Here is a 20,067-nt window from a genome sequence, read left to right as displayed (position 1 = left end):
TTCACTATTAATGGAAGTTGGAAGTCCAAAATAACGTGTTGGCAAGTTTGGTTTCTCCTGAGGCTTCTCCTTGGCTTGCAGATGGCCGCCCTCCTGTCATGTCCTCACATGATCTTTCTTTTGTGAATCTCTGATGTGTTTGTGTGTGTCCAAATTTTGTCTTAATCAGATTAAATTAGGCCTCACCCAAAAGCCTCATTTTACCTTAATCACCTCTTGTAGAGGCTGTGTCTCTAAAGATAGTCATATTTTGAGGTACTTGGGTTTAGGGCTTCAATATATAAATGGGGAAGTACATATTCAGCTATAACAGTCTGGGTTAACTTTATGTACTGGTATTCCTGTAGGATTATGACCTGGAAGCTGAACAAAAGCCCACAACCAAGGTTAGTCATGAGAGGCTGATCCCAATTTGTGGGGGCCAGGGACATAAGGTTAGCACAGAAGAGGTGCTAACTCTGGGCTTTACATTCTCCCATACATTTCCATAAGTACTTGTGAGATTTTCACCTACCAATGGGGAGACAACTGGTCATGAAAAGCAGCCCCTCCACCTGTTACCCAATTAGAAACCTGAGCCACACAACTATCCCATGTGGGCTATATGCCTTCTTGATTGGCCTCAGAGTTCAGGACACATATTCAATGCTATTTCAATGCAGAACATAATTATGATCCAAGATGAGTACATTTTTGCTATTTCTGATAATGGGCTCTATGATGAAGAATAGGAAGGCTCTTCCCATGTCTGTTTTGCCTGTTCAGCACTAAATCCTATTTCACAGGGTGAGCTTATTCCGGGGGTGGAGGGTGTTAGTTATAGCAGTTAAACCATCCTGGCTCACAAACACCAAATCTTGACTCAAAACTATCACAGTTCGGGGCACCTGGGTGGCTCAGTCGGTTGAGCATCTGACTTCGGCTCAGGTCATCATCTCATGGTTTGTGAGTTCAAGCCCCGCATCAGGCTCTATGCTGTCAGCACAGAGTCTGCTTCGAATTCTGTCTCCCTCTCTCTCTGCTCTTCCCCCTGCTCATGCTCTGTCTCTCTCTCTCTCCTTCAAAAATAAATTAAAAAACATTAAAAAACATTTTTTTTAAAACTATCAAAGTTCATCTTTGTTTTGTGTCTGAGTCCAGTGTAGGTTAGGCTATAGAGTGAGCCACTATTCTTCAAAGTCATTCAAGAGCCCAGTTTCCTTCCATCTTGTGGTGCCACAATCTTCCAAAAGTGGCCACCAAGTTTGCCATAGATGAGGAAGAGGGGAGTACTGGATTATACAAGTAAAAATGTTGTATGGGCAAGGCCTACAAATGTTTCTGCCCATGATCCAGTGGTCAGCATTCAGTCACATAATTCCAACTGACTGCAGGAAGGCTGGGAAATGATTGCCATGGGTTCCCTAGATTTTTTCATTGTTTCCCTCAACACACATCTATTGTCTAAGCTTCTATCACTTGGCAAGTATAGTTTCAGTGTAGGGTTTTTGTTGTCATGAGGAATATTGAAGCAACTCAATCCTCACACAGCAGTTGGTCTTCTCAGCCTACCCTTGACTGTACTCCAACTCCTACAGAAAGATAACCATGCTATTCTAGAAGGGCTAAGCAACAATAGGCCATTAGAGCAATATTGCTTGTCCTGGGTGGCTCTTTCTTGACTTGTTCAGATATGTTTTACCATTGAAAGTAGTTTAAATATTATAGCTGTCTGGAAGAGCATCCTTCCTTCATTCTTAGCCACTGCAGGAAATCTAGATGTTTGTTCTATGCCTTCCCTTAAGGGGTCTTAGGTAAGGCTAAGGCTGTCCCACTGGACATAAGGGCCTCACAAAGATTCTCTGATACTTTCCTTGATTCTTGAGAAAAGCTGGCCTGGGAATCTTAATCTATTATGATGCTCACTAACCTAACCCTTCAACCTCTATGTTTTTTAAAATGACAACCCCTTAGACTCATTTTGTTAATTACCCAGAATTTTTCTTGAATTTTAATTGTTTATGTTTCCTAAACTATTATGTGCACAGCAGGTAACCTTTCTTAATTTGGGTGCATGATGTTTTTTTCTCTTAAATGTTATTCTAAAATTAGGAGGAATCAGCAATGCGCTATTGACTCCCTGCAGTCTAGTCTGGATTCTGAAACTAGGAGCAGAATTGAAGCGACACGGCTGAAGAAGAATGTGGAAGGGAACCTCAGTGAGATGGAACTCCAGCTTAGCTGTGCCAACCGACAGGTGTCAGAGACAACCAAATCCCTGGGCCAGCTTCAGATTCAAATCCAGGTACAAATTGCAATATAAGGGCAGGGAATAAGCAAACCAAGAGACAGATTGTGCTGAGAAATAAAAGTAAGGACAACAAATCTAATCCTTCAAGAAAGCAGGAACACACTTAAATTGGTGAGCTTTGCTTAGAGCATGCATGCAGGTGCATATCCCATTGAACTCAGCAATCTGTGCCCCAGGCCTGTGTTTTCTCTCACAGGACCTTCGGGTGCAGCTAGATGACAGCATACGCCTGAACAGTGAGCTGAAGGAGCAGGTGGCTGTGGCTGAGAGGCACAACTCTCTTGTCCAGTCTGAGCTAGAGGAGCTGAGGTCCTTGTATGAACAGACGGAATGTGGGCGCAAGTTGGCGGAGGAAGAGCTCCTGCAGGCCACAGAGAAAATCAATCTTTTCCACATCCAGGTGAGGCCCATAAACTCTCCCTATGAGCTGTATTAGCTGGATGAAGGCAATGGTTTCCACACATTGTTCAGCCTTGGACCATAATAGTTGCCATGTCAGGCAATGGATGTGGCATATGAGGCATAAAGAGAGCCTTTGGCAGCAGTGGGCACACTCTTCACTCATTCCCAAATGTATTAAGTTCCTAGGGTTGCTATCACTCGGGACCACAAACTGGGTGGCTTAAAACATCAGAAATTTATTCTCTTACAGTATTCAACACTAGATGGAAACCAAGTTGTTGGCTGGGCCATGCTCCCCCTGAATCTCACAGGTCGATCCTTCCTTGAGTTTTTCTAGCTTTTGGTGATTTTTGGCAATCTTTGGTGTTCGTTTGCTTATAGATGATCACTTCAATCCTCTGCCTTCACGTGGAAATCTCTCTATATGTCTTAGCATCATCTTTTCTCTGTTAGTATTTGTGTCTCAATTTCCCTTTTTTATAAGGACATCAGTCATATTGGATTTGGACACCTCCGAATGACCTTGTTTCAACTTGATTACCTCTGTAAAGACCCTATTTCCAAATAAGATCACATTTAGAGACTTCAGCCTATCTCCTTTGGAGGGGACACAATATTATCCATAACACTAAGTCCAAAAGAATGGACTCTCAGGACATTGACAGCCAGTAAGCTGGGGAGAGCTGAACATTCCCTAGTGTACCAGAACCATTTGCCTGTTTCTTCTGTTCCCTCCAAGTCACATGTTCTCCAAGGATTAAAAAAAAAAAAATTCTCCTGCCTCAGAGCCAGGAGATTTCTAACAATTCTAAGTGACTGCTGACAGATATGAGCTGTCAGGACTCTGGCTCCCCATGGAAGGTTATATAAGTGACATGAAGCAAGGATTCTTAGATCGTTTGCCATTCTCATAGAATCAGAGGAAACCACAGCGTCTAGGATAAACGTGTATACTAAATGGATCGTTCAACATTTATAGGGCACCCACCATAACCTGAGCAGTTGTATGAGGTGTACGTGCAGAATGTCTCCATTGTCCTAAAAAAGTGAAGAGCCAAGTAAGGAACTCAATGCGCTGCTGGAGTATAGTGTCAGAGCAAGCACATCCCTACAGAAAGCCTTCCCTGACAGTCCTAGGCATAGCTAGATACACAATGTGCTCAATCAGAGCCATAAAGGACACATAAGCAACCTGTCAGGTAGAGAGAAAAGCTGAGGACAGAAGCATGGGGGAGGAGGAGATGTGGGCTGCTGAGGGAAATTGCTGTACTCACAGAGCATAGTGGGGTAGGGGTAGGAGAGATCAGAGAAATGATGCTAAGAGGCAGGGAGAGCCAGGTCCCCAGGAACCTTGAGTCTGAAGCTAATGCAGTTTGAATTCCTTCTTGCAGTGAATGGGGATCCACTGAAGAATTTTGAGTAGCTGAGAGTGAAATGATCAGATTTTCATTTTAGGACGTTTACTCTGGTGATTGCTGTGAATGGTGGATTAAAACAACTATAGACAGAACTGCCATACCGTGGAGTATTTAGAAACGTCATTTTGGTTGCCACAGTGACTGCAAAGTGCCTCTGACATTTAGTGGGCAGGGTTCAGAGATACTAATATCTGTGTGAGGTACAGGATAATCCCACTTCACAAAGAATTGCCCTTCCCAGAATGCCAATTGTGCCCCCACCGAGAAATGCTAGAAAAAGGAAGGATCAGCCAGAGATGTACCAGCTGGGAAGCATTGCAATTAGTTTTTGCTTACAGTTTGACTTTTGTGTCCGTCAAAACATTGTGCATGACACAACCCTATTTAGATATCATGTGATATGGAACAAATAGGCTGTATGTTTTGCATAATTCCCGGCAAGCTAACTCACTTCAACATTTTCTTTCTCTCTCAAGAAAGCTTATGTAAATACAATGAGCAGGATTCTTATAAAGTAGGATATTGAATTTTTAAAAAGTAATCATCTATCTGTAGTACTTAATAGCTATTGGTAATAAATCATTTGCCATGCATATTATAACTGATAATGCACCAGTGAGTCCCAATATGATGAAAAACCATTAGCCTAGAGAGAGAGATGAGGACATCAACCAGAGCAAAAACATAGAGAAGAGGAGATGAATTTGAAGAAAAAAAAAAAAATGAAAAGAAAATTAGGCCATGGAGACCTGATCTCTAGAGTGTAATTTCTTAAAAAGTTAGGTGTATAACAGAAATTAACACAAAAGTGCAAATTATCAGCTCTCATTTCAGACCTACTGAATCAGAATCTCTGCAGTGGGACCCAAGAATCAAACAAATACTCAGATGATGCTGGTGGTCCAGAAGCTACCCTGTGACCAGCATATCTAGGTGATACTACATTGCTCACAAGAACCTCTCCCCAACCTTAATCATGTGGGGACACCTTGCAATTAATAGACTGCTGTCAATCTTTTGATAGAATAATGAATCTTTTATGGAACCTTCTTAGTTCCTTCTGCATTCCCAGACCTCTAAGCCTAGAATAAACATACAAGGCCAAACTTATCCTTGGCTGATTACATGTGTTCTTTTTCAAACCTGAACTGTGACAATCTGGATTGCTCTTTTGCACAATACCACCTAACCCCCTTCCTCCCAAAAAGAACCAAATAAAGAGCCATTCAGCTTAAAAAGATTTTGGCCATTATCTCCTTAGCAGATTTTAAATGACTCTATGTACAAACAAGTCGGCCTTTATATTTGTACTTTCCTTTACAAAGAAAGAGTTTCTATGGAGTTACGTGCAGTGAGGATCCAGAAAACATTCCAGTAAGGTACACTTATCCCCACCACCACGACCACTACCAGAGAGAATCCTGGGGCAGGGGCGGGAGCACAGAACCTAGCTGTCTGTGAGGACAGAGCATGGAAGCCTTGATGAAGATGCTTCATGCCATTGAAGAAGCAGGACAGAACCTGTGAGGCTGGAATATCTTTCTTTCTATTTCTAAGGTACAATCCTGCCACTGCGAAAGGCACTAGCTAGAGAAAAGTGAAAGGACAATGAAGAGAAATCAAAAATAGGAAGCCTGTGCTTTTTATATACATTCTCTGTGCTAAGGTTTCACACCCTCAGAAAAGCTGTGCTTCAAACGTGGACCAAATAGCAGCAAAAGGAGCCTCAGCCTCTAGTGTCACAACCCAGGAAAGAAAGAATTAGGACAGTACCAGCCACAGAACAGCAATAATCCTCCCATGGGGTGGGGGGCTTCCTAAGGCCTGGGGGTTGAGGCTTATTTGAGCTACACTTCCCTCCTCCTCATTGCAAAGTCAGATAGAAAGGGAGGTAGATAAAGAGGAAATTGGATTTTTGTTTTTGTTTTTATTTTTCCTGGAGCAACATGCTGGCAACCGATTTTTATTCCCCAACTTCCTGCTCCCCGCATATCTGCAACTGACCCCGACTTGTGCTCTGGAACACTTGCTTCTACAACATCAAAGAACAAACGGCAGAAAATCATATTCCTCAGCAAGCTGAAAACCAAACACATGTTTGGGGCTTGTAGATTACCTGGATCCATTTCTATTTTCTTATTCAGACAAACTGCTAGGTCTTTAATATTGAACGTCTAACGGATGAAATCCCTTCCATTGAAATATGCCTTTGATGGCAAAGGAGAGTTTTCTAGTGTGGCTTCCTGGGGTTGGAAATATTGCTTCACTGACTATGGCTGCTTAGAACAGAATTCACCCCCGGCCAGAGCCCATTCCTGTTGCATGTCCTCGACCTGCCAGCTTGCTTTTGCATCGCTGGTCTCAACTTGCCTAATGAGAGTGCTGCTTTGCTTTAGAACACGAGCCTCCTCAACCAGAAGAAGAAGCTGGAAGTTGATGTTACCAGGATGCAGAAAGAAGCTGAAGAGGCAGTGCAGAGGTGTCAAAATGCAGAAGAGAAGGCCAAGAAGGCAGCCACTGAGGTGGGTTCATTGACTGACTGCTGTTCCTATCTTGCAGAATTGACCGGGGCAGCAGCCAAGGGGCAGAGGCAGATCTGCAGCCAAAAAGAATTCTATTGATTCTCCATATAGCCAGGAGGAGAGGAACTGACCCCTCTGCCTCTCTCTGTTTCCATTTTGAAAAATTAGGCCAATTAGCTCCTCCTTTCCAAACGGCTCAGACAATAAAAAGGAGCAGTTGAACTGCTATGAGCAAAACCTCATGAAAGAAAGAGATTTTTTTTTAAGTTAAGCCACTTTCCACTTGTGAATCAATATATCTAGAGTCTAAAACAATTCTTCTGTGAGTCCTTACAAATCGCTATTTTCTTAGAGCCTGTGATGGCTTTATCATGATGATCTGGAAAGAAAGCTTATGTCACTTATTTTCCCCAACCCATACTATTGCTTGAGTAGCGCCATCAGGTTGGTAAAGAAGGGTTTCAGGGCTGGTTTCAGGGTTTCTGTATTTGCAAGTTTAACACTGTTGATGAGAGTGCTTTTCCTAAACGGCACTAAGCTCGGCATTGGCAGCCAGCCTTGACTGAAAGTTTATGGGAACGGGAGAAGACCCACTGCCAGGCACCCCCTGCGGACAGCTGTAGCATTTCTCTCAAAGGGCACAGTGACCAGAAGGCAACACTCAACACAAATATTAGCAGAGGGAGATGGAAGGCCTGGCAGGTCCCAGTCTTGCTGAGCAGAGCAGGGACTTAATTGCAGCCTCCACTCACCCCATCCCCGTCTTGTGACTCTGTGCGTGTGGTCCAGCAAATGCCCAACTGTGTGCAGCAGCCTGCCTTTGCTATGTGAATGGAAGCTGATCCTCATGATGAAGGGGATATCAGAACTGGGACGACAAGATACTCGATTAGATTTTATATTAGTCATTTTAAAATTCAGAGGAGGGGAAGAGCTTGTGTCTCTATTTGCCTGAGTTATTTGGCAGTTGAGGAACGAAACAAAACCTTTGCACTAAATCCTGGGTACCAGGTCACTGTAGAATCCAGCCCTCTCTAAGAATAGAGAAGCATGCCTGTCACTCAGCTGTTTCGTATCGAGGCAGACACTTCTGCTCTCTGATGGAAAAGAGGTGTGTGAAAGCTTGAACATGTTTGATGGCCAAGAGAAAAATAATGTTTCACATTTATGAAAATCCACATAGAGAAAAAGGAATAAAAAGAGTGTCTACTCCAGCTTGGGAAATGTATGCAGTCACACATTATGGAGACTATCTGCTTTACTGTGCCTTTATAAGATTTTTGACAACGTTGAAAAATGAACTCACTACTTCTTCCCCCACCTTCTAATTCTCACATAGTTCATCTCTGAGTCCCAGCCCCACATAGCAGAACCCAGAGTTGCCTCCATAATTCATTCTTTGCCCTCACCATCTGCACAGACGTCTCACACTTAAATTATACAGATGGTTGGTAACCTGATAGACAGAGAATCTTTGGCTGGGAGGACAGTGTTCCTACATTAAATGCGCTGAGAGATTCATGAACCGGTTCTTAATAATTTCATCGAGACATCAAGCCCTTGTACACATAGCCAAAGCCAAGAGCAGCCTTCACAAACAAGAATTAACCTTCCTTGTGCCAGATTATTGGCACCGAGAGCATCTGTAGCTGCCAAATTCCTGGAGCCTAAACTTGTTTGCTGTTGTGAATCACAGAATTATAAAAGAGAGATGTGAAAGACCTTCATGGGCCTCCTTCCATACTTTTCCTGGTGTGTGATGTTATCGGATGTGTCCTGGGCTTTATTCAGTTCAAAGCTGTTGCTTTAGTTGGTCACCTTTCTTTCAATACAGGTGTTGTGCAGCGTTCATCTCTGGTCTGTTTCTGTTACCCCTTGCCCCAGTCTCCCTGGTGGCTGATGTCATCTGGATTGCCATATCATTAACAAACTTGAGGGTGGCCCAGGTTAGGGACAGAGCAGTGGGAGGAGATTGAGACACAGAGGAAGGCATGATAACTAGTCAGATAAGGACCCGAAGATTGTGGGCAGAAATGTGAAGGTCAACTGGCTGCCAGCTTATCACAGTCCCTTTCTTTCTGTTTTAGGCAGCAAACGTAACAGAAGAACTGAAGAAAGAGCAAGACACCAATGCCCACTTGCAGAAGATGAGAAAGAATATGGAGCAGACAATTAAAGACTTACAAAAAAGACTGAATGAAGCTGACCAGGCTGCCCTGATGGGGAGTAGAAAGCAAATCCAGAAGCTAGAATCTAGGGTAGGCATTTGTCTGGATAATCATGGGGTCATGACAACTTCTGATTCAAGGCCTTATAGTCCTGGGATATCATTCCAAATGTTTTGTACCTCTCTCGTCACTTCTCTTGTTAGTACTTCTAGATCACTGATAGTGTCAGATCTCAATATATTCATTCATTCTCGCTTGACCTAGGGCCATCAACTAAGACTTTCCTTCGGCTGGATAAACTCTGCCTCCCTCTTCCTGTTAAGTGAGAATGCATCTCTTCCCATTCAGCCACACCAACTCTAGGCTCCCCACAGCCAGGGTTACCTGCTATTTCCAGATACACCCTCGCAGTCTTGCTTCTGTGCCTCTGTTCCTGTTATTTCCTCTGCAGAGAATGCCCATTTTTTAACATCCAGAGAAAGGGGGAAGGGGGACAACTAAATCAAGGATCAAGAAATGCTTAGTGAAGATATAGGAGGGGCTGACAGAAATGATGTAGCACCTGCCTTCAGGGAGCTTGACAATAAATAGGAAGATCTATCTTGAAAATAGGATTTTTTAAATTATTGGATCAATTTCAATGACTATGTACAGGTTAGATGACAAATGCTAGAAGGATAGGAAGAATATTTGACTGGGACTTGATGGTTCAGAAGGGCCTCTTAAAATTGCTTTTGTACATTTATGGTATATCCATACAATAGAATTCTAATGCACATCTATGGTGCCTCCTTATAATCATGCTGATTAAAAAGGAATGAGGAAGCGCTCTGTAATATGTTCTGGAGATCTCATCTAGCAGTATGATGATGATAAAAGGCACAGAGAAAAGGTAGAGTCTACACCCTTTTGTGCAAGAGGGGGTTAATATAGAAGACAGGGGCACATACACATTTGCTTGCATTTTCAAAAAGAAGTGGTGACAGAATAAAACAAAAACTAATAAAAATAGCTGCCATAGGAGGAGAACACAGAGATGAAACTTAGACCTTCTGAATGAACCTTGTTTAGTTGTTTTGATTGCAAAATCATATAAAACATTTACATGCTTCATAACTTAAAAGAAAACACGTTTAAATCAAAGAGCAGAATAAAACAAATCAATCTGTAAAATGTTAAGACAAATGGAAACAACTGAAGCTAACTGTATATCAAGTTGAGGGGCATAAAACATACACAGAAGAATTATTCCTAGTGACTTTTAAACATAGTGCTTTGTACATCCCTCATGGAATATATCTAAGGACAAAAGAAAAAAAAATCAAAGCAAACTGCACTTGTAGTTCCAAATAACTATATCTTTAACAAAATGTTTTTAATGTTTATTTATTTTTGGGAAAGAGGGAGGAGCAGAAAGAGAGGGAGGCAGTGAATCCAAAGCAGTCTCCACACTGTCAGCACAAAGCCCAATGTGGGGCTTGAACACATTGAGATCATGACCTGAGCCATAGCGGGATGCTGACCCACTGAGCCACCCAGGCACCCCTCAAATAATAGTATCTTATCATTAACACTATCAGTAAGTTTAATATAATTCTTTAACCAATAATTATTTAATCTTGATTGTATAAGAACCAAGATTTTTAGTAGGAGAAAAAAAACATATAGGCATAAAATTAAAGAACTTAGAATATGTCTTTTTTCCCTAATTTAAAAAAAAAATACATGAATGATAATGGTGTTTCCAATTTGAATTTAAGATTTTAATTTTGCTTCCAAATGCTGTTTGTCCACCATAAAGCCTAGAACCCATGCTAACTCAGTAGCAATAAGCTTCCAAATATCAGCTGATACTAAGGAATTATGATTAATTTTCTTAAAACCATAATCATAATACTAATCTGTTAGGATTACATAACGGAATATTTACTGGTGAAATTATATGATGTCTAGGATTTGATATATTAAAGCGATTTTCCCTGAGGTTTTTTGATCGACTTAAACACATACATGAACACATGAGAAAACCTTAAAGGGTCGACTCATAGTCTCATGTCCCAACTGATAGAACTATGTATTAAGTTCCTAGACAATAGGGGTTTAGAAGATTTTTTAACGGGCTTTGTCCACAAGGAACTTGCACACCTGCTGACTTGCCCTCTCTGAGGAAAAACAAGCGCAGTGTGTCTGGAGTGGGGAGGGGAGGGGGGGAGTAAGAGATGGGGTCAGACATTCCAAGCACATTCATGCCCTGGGGCATTGGACTTTGCTATTTTAAAAGAGTAGTCAAAAAGGCCACATTGAGAAGGTGGCATCTGTGTCAAGAAGAAGACGGGGGCTCCTGGTGGCTCAGTAGGTTAAGCCTCCGACTTCAGCTCAGGTCATGGTCTCACCGTTTGTGAGTTTGAGCCCTGCATTGGGCTCTGTGCTGACAGCTCAGAACCTGGAGCTTGCTCAGATTCTGTGTCTCCCCCCCCCCCCCCCCGCCCCTCTCCTGCTCATGCTCTATCTCTCTCTCCTTCAAAAAATAACTTAAAAAACATTAAAAAATATATTTTAAAAAGGCAGCCACAGAGCCATGGACATCTAAAGGAAGAGAAGGAACAGCCGACACCCTTCCTCCATCAACTCTCTACACCCCTTTCTGCTTTATTTCTCCAGCTCTGCACAATGTCAGTATTGTCACCAATGAGGTTTATCCAAGGCACGATTATTGCTAATTGTTTTATTTCTCCAAATCACATCTCACCATCAAACATATTCTCTATCTTACTTTGTGTGTTTCCGCTCATTAAAACATATGCTTACATACGGGAGAAATTTTTGTTTGTTCTTTTCACTGCTGTCTCCCTAGCCTTGGGGTCCGGTGTGTGGTTGGCATAAAATGTTTGTCGAATGAACGTTATGCTAACTTTGCCTGTATGACTCTGTGAGGCTACAGGCAGATTGTCCATCCATACTACTGCCCTCCCACAAAACAGGGCTGTCGGGCAGGGTGGGACATATTTGCCACATAGACTCAAGGTCAGATTCCAGGGAGTCAGGGCTGAACATGGAGGAAGAAACTTAAGATCAGGTAGTACATTGTCCTAATCCCTAAAGTGTGCCCCGTATAGCTTATTCTCTGTATACTTACCTATGATCATGCACAGGGGTGTGTGCAATTTTGTAATCTCACAGGAAACTTACCACTTCTGCATGGATGAGGGTTTAAACGGTCCTTTTATAAACTCACATAATCCCACCAACTCACTTTTGGCGAGGCAGTGTTCCCCGAGAGGCTACCCTGTTTAACCACTGCCAGAAAGAGAGTGGCCCCCCTCTTGATGACTTTGCTCTCTTTCAAATGATCACGCCAGTTGGCAAATTCGCTGGCATCCCATCTTGCTGGCTGCCAGCCTGCGGTCTGAGGTCAGGGTTTTGTTGCAGGTGAGACAACTGGAAGGTGAACTGGAGGACGAAATCCGTCGCAGCTCGGAGGCCCAGAGGGGAGCCCGCAGGCTGGAGCGCTGCCTCAAAGAGCTGACCTATCAGGTACTCCGGGAAACCACTGCCTGTTTGTGTGCTGGAGCAACGAGCTCCTTTCAAGCCTGGGGTGGCCTCCTAGGTCTCCTGCTGTTCTTTCCCCCCCACCTTTGTGCTCACATTCAGTGGTAGACATGGACTGACAGGCCCAGGGCTCCTGTGCTTTTAGTGCTTTGGGTCGGTCCCTTTTCAGAGCTCTCAGGAAGCAAAATGTGAGCGCAAGTTGCAATTAGAAGGGAAAAGCTATTTATACCGTGCTTATTTTTTCACACATAACGTCTGGGGTGCTCTCAGAAAGATGCCTTCCTGTGAGAGGCTGAGTGAGAACAATGTGTAAATGAAGTGGCTGACAGAGAGTCGGGGTGGCTCCTCAGCCAGCGTGTTACATGGGACACTGGCTACATCGAAGCAGGGGACATGCTGGCTCCTATTTTCTGGTGGCACAGACACTCCAGGCCACTGAGGACTCTGTTCGGTGCCTGTGCCAGGTGGTAGCTGCTAAATACGGCCGTGTGGAGCTCACAGATTCTTTTCCTGTGAGCGAACGTTGGTCTCAAGCAAATAAGTGAAAAGAGATGGAAAGACTTCTTACCAGTAGTTAACGCATTTCTAAAGCAACAATACAATCCTTCACCTTCATTTTCATTTTCTAACCTTTCTTCCCTTTTCTTCAAACGGAGGGGACCGTTGAATCCGCGAGTGCAGAGGCACTGTGCTGTGCGCTGTTCTGCGGCCCAGCATCTTCCTGGCACAGACTAGGTGCCCACGTTCCAGTTGTTGAACACAGATGCCAGAGGTCACTCCCTGGCCCTCTCCTGCTGCACCGTACAGCTTATGCCAGAGAAAAGGCAAATTCCTCCCGGGCACCCGCTTTCACAGCAACGTTGGCAGTACGAATGTAAGATCTGCCAGTCCTGGTTCTGGTTCCTGAGGCTGAGTTGTTGTTAGAGATGCCAATGTCTTCCCTCCTTGCAGGGAGAAGGATAGTGTTGATAAGAACTCGGTGCACTTCAGAAGCATCATCTTGGGCTAATTAAGATGAAATGAGCTCCTTGCACAGCTCTTCTTTACTGAGGAAGTGGTTCTTTTCTGAGACTTTTCTAAGAGTTAGTCTGACACTTCTTTAGAGTATGCTAGTTATAACAATACCATTCGGGAGTGAGCCCCTGGGATGTGTGGCTAAGGAAGTAAACACCTTGGGAGCATGAAAGGTGTGGTATTCTACCCTTCTTTTGAGGGGGGTGAGGAAGCCACCTACGCTGAGGGAGTCACATGCTGCTTGTTAATGATGTCTGGGTTTTTCTTCTTTTTAGTTTCCTGTGGATTATACTGACATTTTTCCCCCTCTGAAGACAAGTGCATTATAGAACAAAACACCAAAGGCTATACTTTTTTGGTTTTCATTGCCCCAAAGACTGTATTCTTGTTCTATTGTGTTTTATCTTTGTTTCTTCATAGAGCTAGCCTTATTGTTTCCCCTTGTACTAGTATGGAAGTACAGTTCTTAATTTCTTCCAGGCGTCTGCACAATGCTCACAGTATATCTGTTCAATTATGCAATGCTTTTCTGCTGTTAAATCAGATAACACCTACTGAGCACCTATTTAACACAAGATATGAAGCTAGGCCCTGTGACTTTAAAGAGACATTAGAGAGCGCTCCACATTTCTTGATATCAGTACCTGTTTTTGAAATATTCAAGATAGATGCTGGCCCAATCCAATCTGTTCTCCTTTAACATCAAAATAACCACCAGGACTATGAGGCAGGGTGTTTTGTGATAGTACGTCATTGGTGCCAATTGAAAATGTCATTTTGAAAGGGGCATAAATATGGTTTTCATTTCCTAGGAAACATCCTCTGGGAAGATCCTACTACATTGGAAAGGGAATCAAGTGTGACCCCAGCCACAATAGTTCTATAGCCAGTCCCCATTGAGCATTTATCTTCCCCTGTATGTCCCTCTAGCATTTGGAAACTCATCCTATTTTCTCTCTCCAGTACCTAGAATAATGTGCTATAAAGCAGGACGTAGGACTAGGGACTGACAACCGTTATAACAGGTACAGACAGTCTTTCTGCCCCCTCCCATCCACCTGCTCCATTTTATCTTCCACTGCTTTCTATATTCAAGGATCTATGTATAGATGTTATTTAATCCTTACAAATATAATTACAGATATAGTATCTTCATTTTTAGAGATAAGGAAACAAAATGTAGTTTGGGGTAGCTTCTCCAGGAACCAGATGCCAGGATGGAGTCTGAGAAGCATAAGAGATTTATCTGACATAACACCTGGGAAAGACAAAGGGGAGAGCAAGCAGGATCAGGGCAGAGAAAGCCTTTAGACCACGATGTGAATCTGATATCCATGAAAGGAAAAGGTGAAGGAAGGAGGATGGGATATGAGCTTCACATTGCAGCCCATCTCCTCTGAGCAGTCTCCAGCACAAAGGTTGCCTGGAAAGGAGCCCCATGTTGGGCAGAAATGGCTGGACCCTGGTAATCACTGGGCCGTTATTGACCGGGGGCTGCCTGGGGAGCGGTGATCTCTGTAAATGCTACAGCAGATCCCGAAGGCACAGCAGTTGGAGGTTTTCAGGTAAGTGCCCTCCTCACTGCTGAATGGCAAGTTCTTTTCTTGAAGGGAAATCTGAGCCACTCGCAACCATGGCTACCACGGTGATGTAATGCCTCAGGGCTGAGATGTGAGCCTGAGCCTAACAAAGGCTCTGCCTTCTCAAGTGGGAGGAGCTCATTAACATCAGCAACCACTTCCAGGCTTCAGTTTTCTTCCTTGTGGCTTCCTTTACCACACAGAAAATTGACTTGCCTCAGTAAATTGGTTTTAAGCAATTAAACTTCTGTTAGTTTTAGAACTTCTACACATGCATAATTCTATGAATCTTCAAATTTCTTAAACCTGGGAGGGAAAGGGACAGGCAGATGAAAACAGTAGATTTTATTGAAGAGGTAGACCTATCTCATTCTCTTATATCTTGGTCCCTGCCTTAGTAAGCTTAAAATGAGTAATTATCTACTGGCAGATTGTACTTTTAGGTGGGGTGGGGGAGTATTCTAGGCCATAGAAATGGCTTGGTTAAAGCTTTATTTATTTACTTATGTGTTTATATATTTACTTATATTGAGATAAACTTGACACATAACATTGCATTAGTGTTGTGTGTACAATGTAATAATTTGATGTTTGTTTACATTGTGAAATGATTATCACAAATTTGGTTAACATCCATCACCACACATAACTACAATTTTTTTCCTTGTGCTAAGAACTCTTTAAGACTTACTCTCTTACCAACTTACAAATACACAGCATCATATTGTTAACTACAGTCACCATGTTCAACATTGCATTCCGAGGACTTACTCATCCTATAACTGGAATTTTGTACTTCTTGACCACCTTGACCCATTTTCCCCACCCCCATAGACCCTTGCCTTTGGCAACCACCAATTCTTTTTTTTTTTGTTTATGTGAGTTTGGTTTTTTAGATTTTACATATGGGTGAGATCATACATTATTTGTTTTTTTCTGACTTCTTTCACTAGTATAATGCCCGTAAGGATTGCAAATGGCAGGACCTCCTTTTTATGGCTGAATAATAATACTCCATTGTACATATAGCACATTTTCTTTAGTCATTCATTTGTTGATGAACCCTAGGGTTATTTCCATGTCTTGGCTATTGTAAATAATGCTGGCATGAACATGGGGTATTTCAAGATTTTCCTTCAGATCAGTAACCAGAAGTGGAATTACTGAATCATATGGTAGTTCTGTTTTCAATTTTTTGAGGAAGCTTCATACTGTTTTCCACCATGGCTGCACCGATTTGTATCCCCAACAGTAGTGCACAAGGGTTCCCTTTTCTCCACATTCTCATCAACACTTGTTATTTCTTGTCTTTTTGATATATCATTATGATTTTGATTTGCATTTCCCTGATGGTAAGTGATGTTGAGCACCTTTCCATGTACCTATTGGCCATTTGAATATCTTCTTGGAAAAAAGATCTCTTCAGATCCTCTGTTCATTTGAAACAAAACACATGAACATAGGGGAAGGAAAAGAAAAGCTAAAAAACTGAGAGGGACACAAACCATAAGAGACTCTTAAATACAGAGAACAAACTGAGGGTTGCTGGAGGATGCTGGGGGGGAACTAAATGGATGATGGGCATTAAGGAGGGCACTTGTTGGGATGAGCACTGAGTGTTATACGTAAGTGATGAATCACTAAATTCTACTCCTGAAACCATTACTACACTATATGTTAACTAGCTTGGATTTAAATAAAATATAAAAAAATTAAAAATAAAATTCCAGTGTAATTCATGTATAGTGTTATATTAGTCTCAGGTGTGCAGTATAGTGATTCAGCAATTCTATACATTACTCACTGCTCATTGAGATAAGCATACTCTTAATAATCCCCTTCACCTATTTCACCCATTTTCCCTACCCATCTCCCATCTGGTCACTACCAGTTTGTTCTCTGTAGTTAAGAGTCTGTTTTTTTATTTGTCTCTTTATTGTTTGTTCTGTTTCTGAAATTCTACATATGAATGAAATCATATGGTATTTGTCTCTCTCTGACTTATTTCACTTAGCATTATACCCTTTAGATCCATCCACGTTGTTGCAAATGGCAAGATTTCATTCTTTTTATGGCTGAGTAATATTCTATCATGTATATATACATCTTTATCCACACTTCATTTGGACACTTGGATTGCTTCCATATTTTTTCTATTAAAAATAATGCTGCAATAAACATAGAGCTGCATTTATCTTTGCAAATTAGTGTTTTCATATTCTTTGGATAAATACCCAGTAGTGGCATTATTGGATTCAGTCCTCTATTCTTTAATTTGTTCAAGAACCTCTCTACTGTTTTCCACAGTGTCTGTACTAGTTTGCATTCCCACCAACAGTGCACAAGGGTTCCTTTTTCTCCACATCTTTGTCAACCCTTGTTTCTTGAGTTTTTGATTATAGTGATTCTGGCAGTGTGAAGTGATATCCCATAGTTGCTTTGATTTGCATTTCCCTGATAATTAATGATGTTGAGCATCTTTGCATGTTTCTGTTCCTCTGCCCATTTTTAAAGCATATTTTTTGTTTCCTGTTCTGTTTTGTTATTCAGTTGTATGAGTTCTTTATGTATTTGAGATATTAATCCCTTCTCAGGTATGTGATTTAAAAATATTTCCTCCTATTCCATAGGTTGCCTTTTCATTTTTTTTAAGGTTTCCTTTGCTGTATAGAGGTTTTTTAGTTTGCTGCAGTCCCACTTATTTATTTTTGTATCTGTTGCCATTGTTTTTTTATGTCAAATCCAAACTTCACGGCCAAGACCAATTTCAAGGAGCTTACCCTCTGTTTTCTTCTAGGAGTTTTATGGTTTCATGGTTTCACATCTTACATTTAAGGCTTTAAGCCATTTTGAGCTAATTTTGTGTATAGTATAAGAAAGTGGTCTAGTTTCATTCTTTTGCATGTGGGTGTCCAATTTTCCCAGCACCATTTATTGAAGAGGCTACCCTTGTATATTCTTAGCTCCTTTGTCATAAATTAATTCACCATATATGTATGAGTTTATTTCTGCACATTATATTTTGTTTCATTGATCTATGTGTCTGTTTTTATGTCAGTACTTTGATTACTATAGTTTTATAGTTTGAAATCAGGAAGCATGATGACTTGAGTGTTCTTCTTCCTTCTCAAGATTCTTTTGGCTATTAGAGGTCTTTTGTGATTCCATACAAATTTTCAAATTGTTCTGTGAAAAATACAATTGAAATTATGATAAGGACTGTGCTGAATCTATAAACTGCTATGGGTAATATGGATATTTTAACAATATTAATTCTTCCAACCCCTGAGCATAAAATAACTTTCCATTTTATTTGTGTCTCCTAAAATTTATTTCATCAATGTCTTACGGTTTTCAGAGCACAGATCTTTCACTTCTTTGGTTAAATTTATTACTAACTGTTTTATTCTTTTTGATGCATTTGTAAATGGGATTGTTTTCTCAAATTCTCTTTAGAATAGTTTGTTATTAGTGTACAGAGACACAACTGATTTTTGTATGTTGCTTTTACATCTGCAATTTTACTGAATCGGTTTATTTATAACAGTTTTTGATTGAGTGTTTAGGGTTTTTTTGTTTTGTTTTGTTACATATACTATTATCTCCAAATCAAGACCATTTACTTCCTTTCTGATTTGGATGCCTTTTATTTCTTTTTCTTGCCTAATTGTGCTGCTGGGGCTTCCAGTAATATGTTGAATAAAAGTGGTGACAGTAGGCATCTTTGTTTCATTCCTAATCTCAGAGGAAAATCTCTCCACTTTTCTCCATTGAGTATGATGTTAGCTGTGTGTTTTTCATATATGGTCTTTATTATGTTGAGATACAACCCTCTATATTCACATTATTGAGAGGTTTTATCATGAATGGATGTTGAGTTTTGTCAAATGATTTTTCTTCATGTATTCAGAAGTTCATATGATTTCTATCTTTCATTTTGTTAATGTGGTATATCACATTGATTTGCAGGTATCAAACTATCCTTGCATCCTTGGAATAAATCCAATTTGATTATTGGATTTATTGATGTATTGCTGAATTCAGTTTGCTAATATTTTGTTGAAGATTTTTGTATTTATGTGCATCAGGGATATTGACCTGTAGTTTTCAGTTTCCTTTCTTGCGTGCTTCCTTTCTTCCTTCTCTCTCTCTCTCTCTCTCTCTCTCTCTCAGTTTTGATATCAAGGTAATGCTTGCCTCATAAAGGAAGTTTGGAAGTGTTCTCTCTTCTTCAATTTTTAAAAAAGAGTTTGGGAAGGATTGGTATTAATTATTCATTAAACATTTGATAGAATTTACCAGTGAAGCCACCTGGTCTTGGACTTTTATTTGTTGGGAGATTTTTGATTACTAATCCTATCTCCTCACTAGTAATTTGTCTGTTATGATTTTTTTATGTTGTACTTGATTTATTTTTATCATTTTTATTTTTTATCATAATAATTATACTCTTTAATCCCTATCCCCTAGTTCCATCCCTCCACCCACCTCCCTCCGGCAACCACTGTTCTCTATAGTTAAGAGTCTGTTTCTTGTTTTTTTCTCTCTCCCTTTCTTTTTCTTTGCACACCACATTTTCTTTATCCATTCATCTATCAAAGGACACTTGAGCTGCTCCCATAGTTTGGCTATTGTAAATAATGCTGCAGTAAACATAGGGGTGCATGTATCCCTCTGAATTAGTGTTCTTGTATTTTGGGGTAAATACCAAGTAGTGCAATTCTTGGAATGTAGGATATTTCTATTTTCAATTTTTTTAGCAACTTCCATACTATTTTCCACAATGGCTGCACCAATTTGCATTCCCACCAACAGTGCAAGAGGTTTCCTTTTTCCCACATCCTTGACAACATCTGTTGTTTCTTGTATTTTTGATATCCTCAAATTTCCTTTTACTCATGATTCAGTCTTGGTAGGTTGTATGTTCTAAGAATTTATCTATTTCTTTTAGGTTATCCAAATTTGGGGCATATAATTGTTTATAATAGTCTCATGATTCTTTGTATTTCTGTGGTATCATTTGTAATGTCTCCTCTTTCATTTTAATTTTATTTGTTTGAGTCTTCTCTCTCTTTTCTTGGTGAGTCTAGCCAAAAGTTTATCAATTTTGTTTATTTAAAATGT

At 40.9% G+C, this 20,067-nt stretch overlaps 1 protein-coding gene across 1 annotated transcript in view; it reads left to right on the top strand.

The window, feature by feature from the left end:
• Positions 1 to 20,067, top strand: part of MYH15 (myosin heavy chain 15) — a 147,284-nt gene that overhangs the window by 114,928 nt on the left and 12,289 nt on the right. The window contains exons 34-38 of the mRNA XM_053220806.1: positions 2,092 to 2,284; positions 2,487 to 2,690; positions 6,507 to 6,632; positions 8,720 to 8,890; positions 12,230 to 12,334. Coding sequence (XP_053076781.1) covers positions 2,092 to 2,284; positions 2,487 to 2,690; positions 6,507 to 6,632; positions 8,720 to 8,890; positions 12,230 to 12,334 — 799 coding nt within the window. The remainder of the gene's footprint in view (positions 1 to 2,091; positions 2,285 to 2,486; positions 2,691 to 6,506; positions 6,633 to 8,719; positions 8,891 to 12,229; positions 12,335 to 20,067) is intronic.

The sequence above is a fragment of the Acinonyx jubatus genome, chromosome C2 (genome assembly GCF_027475565.1).
Source record: "Acinonyx jubatus isolate Ajub_Pintada_27869175 chromosome C2, VMU_Ajub_asm_v1.0, whole genome shotgun sequence".
In the NCBI taxonomy this organism is placed as follows: Eukaryota; Metazoa; Chordata; class Mammalia; order Carnivora; family Felidae; genus Acinonyx; species Acinonyx jubatus.
The sequence above is the reverse complement of the archived record's forward strand: the minus strand, read 5'-3'. Positions and strand labels throughout refer to the sequence as shown.